Below are 10,814 nucleotides of genomic sequence, written 5' to 3' on the forward strand. Positions count from 1 at the left end.
TACACAACACAAACTGTAATTTACTTCCCACACGTAATGAAAAGTTTTAATTTAGGAGATACAACACAAACACTAATTTACTTCCTACACATATTAATGAAAAGTTTTAATTTAGGAGATACAACACAAACAGTAATTTACTTCCTACACATATTAATGAAAAGTTTTATTTTAGGAGATACAATACAAACAGTAATGTACTTCCTACACATATTAATGAAAAGTTTTATTGAAGAAGATACAATACAAACAGTAATTTACTTCCTACACATATTAATGAAAAGTTTTAATTTAGGAGATACAATACAAACAGTAATTTACTTCCTACACATACTAATGAAAAGTTTTATTTAAGAAGATACAATACAAACAGTAATTTACTTCCTACACATATTAATGAAAAGTTTTAATTTAGGAGATACAATACAAACAGTAATTTACTTCCTACACATATTAATGAAAAGTTTTAATTTTGGAGATACAACACAAACAGTAATTTACTTCCTACACATATTAATGAAAAGTTTTATTTTAGGAGATACAATACAAACAGTAATTTACTTCCTACACATATTAATGAAAAGTTTTAATTTAGGAGATACAATACAAACAGTAATTTACTTCCTACACATATTAATGAAAAGTTTTAATTTAGGAGATACAACACAAACAGTAATTTACTTCCTACACATATTAATGAAAAGTTTTATTTTAGGAGATACAACACAAACACTAATTTACTTCCCACACATATTAATGAAAAGTTTTAATTTAGGAGATACAACACAACCGACTAATGAATAACATATTAAACACTTTATATCCCACAATAATTTCCATGCAGTTAATAACTATATAATTGCTTTGTAGTTTCTTTTCAATGGGTAAAGCTATTGATTGGACATTTAAAAGTAGGTCCATTTTTTAGACTTACCAATCTTTCCTCCCTTGGAGTAAGGAGCCAGTAAGTCGACCACCTTGATCCCTGTGACGAGGATTTCTTGTTCTACACTCATTTCTACAAACTCAGGAGCATCTTGGTGGATAGCAGAGTACTTGTCTGTGGTGACAGGTCCTCGTTCGTCAATGGGTTCTCCAATGACGTTAATGATACGACCTAGTGTTTCAGGTCCTACGGGAATCTTTATGGGAGACTTGGTGTCTAGAACTCTGTTGCCTCGAACTAAACCTTCTGTTCCATCCATAGCAATTGTTCGTACAGTGCTTTCACCTGAAACAAAACCAGTTTATGTTATTCTACTTCATTCCGTCTTTTAACAACAGGGTTTTAAAAGAAAACATTTTTTATTAACTATACATTAACAGAAAACTTTTTAATCACAAAAAATGGAAAAAGATAATCATAATAGCTTCCTTTGAAAAAGTAGTCAAAAAGAAAACTTTTCAAATTATTTCTTGAAGTTCTGAGTAGTGACAGAAGTAATTTTGTTGTTTTTTTTACAGCATACTTTAATAAATTTTCTGAACTGTTGGACTTATTTTGTGACAAAACATAAATATCCCTGCTATTACTCTCAAACTGAAAACATGTTTCTTTCTGGCCTTAATTCAGTTATTATTATAAAGAACAAAATATTAAACATCCTCAAATGTACACAGCAGAACCACAGTTTCCAAAGCCAGTAAACATAAAAAAAACACTTTAAAATCTGAGTTAGTTTAGAAATTTGAAATAATTCTTCCAAAAATTATAACGTGTTGACTTAAAAAATTGTTGTTTTAACACCTTAAGACTATCTGATAACCGTAATTCATTTACTTAATTTCCAACTGAAGAACATAAAATATTTTGGTTTATTATGAAATTAAGCCATCCATTAGAAACAGTAACAGATCTGAGAACTGATTAACTTAAAGCATCAAAACTATAATAACTAAAACTACCATTAATTGGGTGTATTAGGGATACAACAACTAAACTATTCCTCAGAATAGAGGAGATTCAGTATTTCCAGTTTGGAAACACACATCGTACATTCTAAACACAGAATACACATTTTTGAGAATTTATTTAGTTCTCAGAAAGCCAGTACTGGATAACTCCTCAGTTGTCACATTCTACCTTTTACTACAAAACATTTTTCAAATACAGATTGTTTAAAATCTTACCTAAATGTTGAGCAACCTCCAAAATTAACTTGGGTTTTCTACCTTCAACCTCCAAGGCATTAAGAATTGGGGGCAAATTATCTTCAAAATGGACATCAACAACAGCCCCAATAACTGCCACGATGTTTCCATAGTTTTGGCCTGGCTTTGCTGCTCCTGTTGCATACTTTTTATCTGTATGAAAATTTAATAATTAATTAACTTCAAGTAATATTCATTAAAACACTTCATTACTTCACATGCATACTTACTGTTTGTTTGTTTTGAATTCTGCACAAAGCTACTCAAGGACTATTTGTGCTAGCCGTCCCTAATTTAGAAATGTAATACTAGAGGGAAAGCAGCTAGTCAACATCACCCACCACCAACTCTTGGTCTACTCTTTTACCAATGAATAGTGAGATTGACTGTAACATTATAATGCCCCCATGGCTGAAAGGACGAGTATGTTTGGTGCAACGGGGATTCAAACCTGTGAGCCTCAGATTACCAGTTAAACGCCTTAATCCACCTGGCCATGCTAGGCCCATGCATGCTTAATTCATTCCATAAAAGACTTAATCTTGAATACCAGTAAATCACTGGAAAACTTTCAAGTTGTATCAGAAATCAAAACTCAGACTATGGAAGCATAATACTATAAATATCCAGATAAAAATAAGATTCAAGTACTGGATCAAATAACAGAAACAGTTCTAAGGCAGAGTCAACTGTTACTATTATAATGCTAGAAGCATATAAAACAGATGATTTCAAAGAATGGAGGATTCTGAAATAATGGTTAAACATAAACAATTTTATAAAAGTTTTCTTTTTTATACAGTTACTGGCTGTTTTATTGTGAATGGGTATAAAAAGTTGGGAAGGAGTAGTTTTATACGTATATATATATTTTTACATTTTAGAATTAAAATAAGTTTCAAATAGGTACTTCCATCTGAAGGCCTTTCCAAGTTTTAAGTCATTCTATCAGTGAAGTATGCAATGTCCTTCACATACACACATATCTACCACCTACCATTAATACACAACTCTACCCCACAAACTACAAAAACTGTAGCAAAAAAGAGTAGACGTAGAATCCATGATGAAAAACAAATTCTTAAAAATGGAATCCAGTAAAGGGAAGTGGAGCAGGCTATGTAAAACACAAGGCCTGAAGGGTATCATGAGAGAAGGCATTCTCTTTAACAGGTTTCCTCTTCATCCACAATCACCTTGTTGATAGTGCCGGGGGTCAGATGTACAAATAGTAACAGTGTATAGCACCAAAAGAACCAGGTGGTGGTGGTATAAATGGATAGGATGAATGTCACGTCCTGCTCTGGCAGTGGATGGTTTTACAACATGTATTGTAGCTTCTCTTCATCCTTATATAAAATAGCTGAGGAATCACAAACCAGAAACATTTTTAATGAGCACCCACAGAGAACCAAAAACAGAGTGGGCTCAACAACACAAGACAGTAGAAATATCATGGTATTAAAAAAAAACTGGAGCAGAGCCATCAAGAAGAATATTTAATACTATTAAAAAATATACATTTATGAAAGATAAACTTAGAAACTGAAGCATTTTCATTGGTTCACCTGGAAAAAACTACACTAGTCTAGTGGATTTCCAAAGTAGTGTGTCTAGGACAAAAAACAACACTAGTCTAGTGGAGTTCCAGAGTAGTGTGTATAGGACAAGTACAGTTCCAGAGTAGTGTGTCTAGGACAAAAAACAACACTAGTCTAGTGGAGTTCCAGAGTAGTGTGTCTCGGACAAAAACAACACTCGTCTAGTGGAGTTCCAGAGTAGTGTGTCCAGGACAAAAAACAACACTAGTCTAGTGGAGTTCCAGAGTAGTGTGTCTAGGACAAAAAACAACACTAGTCTAGTGGAGTTCCAGAGTAGTGTGTCTAGGACAAAAAACAACACTTATCTAGTGGAGTTCCAGAGTAGTGTGTCTAGGAGAAAAACAACACTAGTCTAGTGGAGTTCCAGAGTAGTGTGTCTAGGACAAAAAACAACACTTATCTAGTGGAGTTCCAGAGTAGTGTGTCTAGGATAAAAAACAACACTAGTCTAGTGGAGTTCCAGAGTAGTGTGTCTAGGACAAAAAACAACACTAGTCTAGTGGAGTTCCAGAGTAGTGTGTCTAGGACAAGTATAGTTCCAGAGTAGTGTGTCTAGGACAAAAAACAACACTAGTCTAGTGAAGTTCCAGAGTAGTGTGTCTTGGGCAAGTACAGTTCCAGAGTAGTGTGTCTAGGACAAAAAACAACACTTATCTAGTGGAGTTCCAGAGTAGTGTGTTTAGGACAAAAAACAACACTTATCTAGTGGAGTTCCAGAGTAGTGTGTCTAGGACAAAAAACAACACTAGTCTAGTGGAGTTCCAGAGTAGTGTGTCTAGGACAAAAAACAACACTAGTCTAGTGGAGTTCCAGAGTAGTGTGTCTAGGACAAAAAACAACACTAGTCTAGTGGAGTTCCAGAGTAGTGTGTCTAGGACAAAAACAACACCAGTCTAGTGGAGTTCCAGAGTAGTGTGTCTAGGACAAAAAACAACACTTATCTAGTGGAGTTCCAGAGTAGTGTGTCTAGGAGAAAAACAACACTAGTCTAGTGGAGTTCCAGAGTAGTGTGTCTAGGACAAAAAACAACACTAGTCTAGTGGAGTTCCAGAGTAGTGTGTCTAGGATAAAAAACAACACTAGTCTAGTGGAGTTCCAGAGTAGTGTGTCTAGGACAAGTATAGTTCCAGAGTAGTGTGTCTAGGACAAAAAACAACACTAGTCTAGTGAAGTTCCAGAGTAGTGTGTCTTGGGCAAGTACAGTTCCAGAGTAGTGTGTCTAGGACAAAAAACAACACTTATCTAGTGGAGTTCCAGAGTAGTGTGTTTAGGACAAAAAACAACACTTATCTAGTGGAGTTCCAGAGTAGTGTGTCTAGGATAAAAAACAACACTAGTCTAGTGGAGTTCCAGAGTAGTGTGTCTAGGACAAAAAACAACACTAGTCTAGTGGAGTTCCAGAGTAGTGTGTCTAGGACAAAAACAACACCAGTCTAGTGGAGTTCCAGAGTAGTGTGTCTAGGACAAAAAACAACACTTATCTAGTGGAGTTCCAGAGTAGTGTGTCTAGGAGAAAACAACACTAGTCTAGTGGAGTTCCAGAGTAGTGTCTAGGACAAAAAACAACACTAGTCTAGTGGAGTTCCAGAGTAGTGTGTCTAGGATAAAAAACAACACTAGTCTAGTGAAGTTCCAGAGTAGTGTGTCTAGGACAAAAAACAACACTAGTCTAGTGGAGTTCCAGAGTAGTGTGTCTCGGACAAAAAACAACACTAGTCTAGTGAAGTTCCAGAGTAGTGTGTCTAGGACAAGTATAGTTCCAGAGTAGTGTGTCTAGGACAACTACAGTTCCAAAGTAGTGTGTCTAGGACAACTACAGTTCCAGAGTAGTGTGTCTAGGACAAAAACAACACTAGTCTAGTGGAGTTCCAGAGTAGTGTGTCTTGGACAAAAAACAACACTAGTCTAGTGAAGTTCCAGAGTAGTGTGTCTAGGACAAGTATAGTTCCAGAGTAGTGTGTCTAGGACAAGTACAGTTCCAGAGTAGTGTGTCTAGGACAAAAAACAACACTAATCTAGTGGAGTTCCAGAGTAGTGTGTCTTGGACAAAAAACAACACTAGTCTAGTGGAGTTCCAGAGTAGTGTGTCTTAGACAAAAAACAACACTAGTCTAGTGAAGTTCCAGAGTAGTGTGTCTAGGACAAAAAACAACACTAGTCTAGTGGAGGTCCAGAGTAGTGTGTCTAGGACAAAAAACAACACTAGTCTAGTGGAGTTCCAGAGTAGTGTGTATAGGACAAGTACAGTTCCAGAGTAGTGTGTCTCGGACAAAAAACAACACTAGTCTAGTGGAGTTCCATAGTGTGTCTAGGACAAAAAACAACACTAGTCTAGTGGAGTTCCAGAGTAGTGTGTCTCGGACAAAAAAACAACACTAGTCTAGTGGAGTTCCAGAGTAGTGTGTCTAGGACAAAAAAACAACACTAGTCTAGTGGAGTTCCAGAGTAGTGTGTCTCGGACAAAAAGCAACACTAGTCTAGTGGAGTTCCAGAGTAGTGTGTCTAGGACAAAAAACAACACTAGTCTAGTGGAGTTCCAGAGTAGTGTGTCTAGGACAAAAGAGTTCCAGAGTAGTGTGTCAACACTTATCTAGTGGAGTTCCAGAGTAGTGTGTCTAGGACAAAAAACAACACTAGTCTAGTGGAGTTCCAGAGTAGTGTGTCTAGGACAAAAAACAACACTAGTCTAGTGGAGTTCCAGAGTAGTGTGTCTGGGACAAAAAACAACACTAGTCTAGTGGAGTTCCAGAGTAGTGTGTCTGGGACAAAAACAACACTAGTCTAGTGGAGTTCCAGAGTAGTGTGTCTAGGACAAAAACAACACTAGTCTAGTGGAGTTCCAGAGTAGTGTGTCTAGGACAAAAACAACACTAGTCTAGTGGAGTTCCAGAGTAGTGTGTCTAGGACAAAAAACAACACTAGTCTAGTGGAGTTCCAGAGTAGTGTGTCTAGGACAAAAACAACACTAGTCTAGTGGGTTCCAGAGTAGTGTGTCTAGGACAAAAAACAACACTAGTCTAGTGGAGTTCCAGAGTAGTGTGTCTAGGACAAAAAACAACACTAGTCTAGTGGAGTTCCAGAGTAGTGTGTCTAGGACAAAAACAACACTAGTCTAGTGGAGTTCCAGAGTAGTGTGTCTAGGACAAAAACAACACTAGTCTAGTGGAGTTCCAGAGTAGTGTGTCTAGGACAAGTGGAGTTCCAGAGTTGTGTGTCAAGGACAAATGCAGAAGTATGTGCAATTCCTAACAGTTTTGTTTTTTGATACACACACAAACCTATATACACATGTATATGCAGATACACCAGCATAGATGTTGGAAGATTTAGTAACTGTAACCAGACTTAAATTGTCCCAGACAAATACAAATGAAATGTGGTGTGCAAGAGTCCTACCTGAATGAATCAATAAAAGACTGTACTAAAGTACATCATGCTGGCAAGACATCTGCTCACCAAGCCTCGTCTAAAGAGTGACTTACAAGTACTGAGGACTAATGTAAAAGAGAAAATATCTCAACCAAAGATACCCTAAATCTATAAGCAGGAAGGTTTGAAGATAGTAGTAAGAAACACACAGGTTATATAATCTAAGTTCTCACTGCATGAAAAGTTACATATAAATAAACATGAAGAGATTATACTTAATAATTATATATTTTTCTTCTTTGGAAGTCAAAAACATTCATAATTTCAGATACACTATGAATTGGTAACCACAGGTGCATAAAATATAAAAATACACCAGAGGTACATTCCACTAAGCCTAAACAAGAACCACAGATGACAATGGAATCCCAAAAGTGAAGAAACAATAATGTGATGTAAATACATATTATTTAAATTATGAAGAAAGAAGAGGGTCCTTATAAATGGAGTTTAATAAAACAGGAGTACCTCACAGTACAGCTTTAGGTCTTCTTTTTTATTTACATTAATGACAGACAAAGAAGTAGTCTACAAGTTAAACTTCCTTATGATGTTAAGGTCTTAGATGTTGCAGGCTACTACTTTATAATAGAATATAGACTATATCATGAACCAAGAGAACAAATAGCAAATGGTTTTTAACTTCTATAGGAATACTGAATATAGGTGTAGAGAAGTTACGATTTCACTGATACGTGTCATTGGTTGGCACAAATTTGGGGTATTCTGTTCAATCCTAAAGTAAGAACAATGAACATATGAAAAGGGTATCAAGGAGGGTTATGAGAATCATAGTTTTGATAGAGATGTTGTCCTACAAGGACAGGTTAAGATCTCCAAAACTGGTTTTTTTTGAGAAAATAAGGATTAGAAGGAATCTCATGAAGATATTTAATATTGCTGCAGTTTCAATGCATCATATATTTTTGTACTTAAAAGGTTAGAATAGCAGGATTTGTGGACAATGAAATAAACATTGGTTCAGTACAAATTATTTTTGGCTAAGAGTTTTATTTTTCTAAGCAGAGCAGTTAACCTTTGCAACTGTTTGCTTTAAGATATGGTATATATAGTTAAGTGGAATGCTTTGAGTGTGTTTTTTTTTTTATTTTAGTTTAGTACAGTTACTGTCTTTAAACCACATTTAAGAATACAATACTGAAACAACTCAAAACAGACATTAATATCCAATATGAAAGTCAAATTTGAAAAAAATATATTTTTTTTATAAATAACATAAACGTAACACTAAACATTAATATTTCAAGTTTTTGTGCTAAAATTTTTCATTCTCCTGGTTCCCTTCCCCCCCCCCCCCAAAAAAAAAAAATCTCAAAATTAGAGAAATCAAAAACCCTAAAACATTTTTTTTTGGTCTGGCATAATCTTATTTTTTTATTTTTCAGGAAATTTGGAATTTTAATCCAACTCCGAATATAACAAAAAGTAATTACTGGTGTAAATACCAAACTGAAAAAACAAACAAACTGCAGTGCAGATGGCTCCACATAAAGTTGGAAGTGTCAGTAATGCACTGTCATGACCCCGCTACAGAAATATGGGGTCACTCATTTAGTTATAATTACTTTTTTTTTTTTTCTTTTTCGCCACAATAATAACTGTATACAATATGCAATACAACAGCCCCTAACCTATGTACGTAAGCCTACCTACTAATAGCGCAGCACGCAGCGGCATTCAGAGTATCACCACGCCATTTTGAGCTATTATGTAGCAATGATCAAGCACTAATATTTATTTAGTTTGAAATACCTACTTGTAGAGCATAAGGTTGGAATGATTTTAAAGATATTTTCTTGTAGTTTAGACAGAGATACTGCAGGTTTTGTTGTCTTTAAAAGATCTGAACTCGTCCTCCGAAACACGCTCAACATGGTGACCACACAAATTTTGACCAATGTTACCAGTTTACTCCATAATATTAACACGAGATGGCGAAGGATTATTAAATTGAGAAAAAATTGTATTCGATATTTGGTAAATATATAAGCTTCGTGGGTTACATCTTATTAGGAATTAAAATAAAAGCGAATTTTAATGATTTCTTCGATAACGAAAGTGTCTTTAATGTGCCTGGCCCGGCATGGCCAAGCGCGTAAGGCGTGCGACTCGTAATCCGAGGGTCGCGGGTTCGCGCCCGCGTGGCGCTAAACAAGCTCGCCCTCCCAGCCGTGGGGGCGTATATGTGACGGTCAATCCCACTATTCGTTGGTAAAAGAGTAGCCCAAGAGTTGGCGGTGGGTGGTGATGACTAGCTGCCTTCCCTCTAGTCTTACACTGCTAAATTAGGGACGGCTAGCACAGATAGCTCTCGAGTAGCTTTGTGCGAAATTCCAAAAACAAAACATCTTTAATGTGCTTAGTAAATTTATTACTACAAACGCTTTAAACTTTTTTGTAAACATCACTTAACGAAATAAGAAGGTCGAAATGTTATTATTTAATACGGGTACGTAGTAAAATATATTTCGCATTGTTTTCATTTTCAATTTATACTGAAATTATTTTTTCCGTTATACGAGTCAGTAACTGAGCTGATAATGAGATAAACGTCTCAAAATAGTAAAACTGGTAATGTTTAGTGTTATTTAGATATTTTGAACGTTTTCTTTACAGATTTCAAAAAATGGCCTAATCAATTATATATACTTATAAAATTCACACCCACTTATTTTGCTAATATTTTTAGGACTTCACATCTATCCATGAATCTCATTAGACACTAGAAATAGCAATAAAGTTCACAAAGTTGCAATGTAAAAGAAAGAAAACTAAACGTTACAGTAAACAGAACAATAGTTATTATTTTTGCCACGAGATAACGAAAGTTTAAAAATGGAATGGCGTGCAGATTTGTGTTTTCACATTCACTTTATTCCAATTTTGTGTAAACAATAACAACATTAAATAGTTTCGTGTGTGTTTGTGTGTTTCTTATAGTAAAGCCACATTGGAAGTAGTTTTGAGTAAGTTTAACTAGGCCACCCAGTGGCTCAGCGGTATGTCTGCGGACTTTCAACGCTAAAAACCCAGTTTCGATACTGGTGATGGGCAGAACACAAATAGCCCAGTGTGTAGCTTTATGCTTATTTAACAACAACAAGTTCAATAAGATATATCATACAAAAAAAGTTTATCTGTGCATCAAACAAAAGCATGCACAATATTTCTTAAATAACTGCATAATAATATTGCCAAGTATTTTATTATTATTTAAAGTTTGAATTTGATAAACAACATAATAATTGTAAAGTCTAGAATATGCACTATTTGTATTGCTTAATGCTAAAAAGGTTTAAACTTTGAATATTGTACAAATTGGCAAGGATCACGCATGCGCTAAAGATTGTGGCATCAATATAAGAGGGCGTACCCATGACGATAAACATTTTCAGGGACTGTAAGTTTACGCGCTTAAAAGAACAAAACTAGACATATTCTCTGTATGTTATAAAGACTGTATTAGGTGTGAATATGCAAATAAATGTTTATTCTCCTGCCGTAACAAATTCAAAAAAACACACTTCTTTTATGTTGTTTTTCACCTTTGTTTGGACATTTTTCGGGCAGTTAGCTTCAATGGAAAGATTCTCAGTTGGTGAGTTTGTCATT

General features: G+C 35.3%; 1 protein-coding gene across 1 annotated transcript in view; it reads right to left on the minus strand.

Moving 5' to 3' along the window:
* Positions 1 to 9,140, minus strand: part of LOC143234420 (ATP synthase subunit beta, mitochondrial-like) — a 60,807-nt gene extending 51,667 nt beyond the window's left edge. The window contains exons 1-3 of the mRNA XM_076471784.1: positions 8,959 to 9,140; positions 2,131 to 2,304; positions 935 to 1,231 (exon numbers count right to left, since the gene is read on the minus strand). Of these exons, the coding sequence (XP_076327899.1) occupies positions 935 to 1,231; positions 2,131 to 2,304; positions 8,959 to 9,076 (589 nt within the window). The 5' untranslated portion in view covers positions 9,077 to 9,140. The remainder of the gene's footprint in view (positions 1 to 934; positions 1,232 to 2,130; positions 2,305 to 8,958) is intronic.
* Positions 9,141 to 10,814: the final 1,674 nt, after the last annotated feature.

Source organism: Tachypleus tridentatus, chromosome 12 (genome assembly GCF_004210375.1).
Source record: "Tachypleus tridentatus isolate NWPU-2018 chromosome 12, ASM421037v1, whole genome shotgun sequence".
Lineage (NCBI taxonomy): Eukaryota > Metazoa > Arthropoda > Merostomata > Xiphosura > Limulidae > Tachypleus > Tachypleus tridentatus.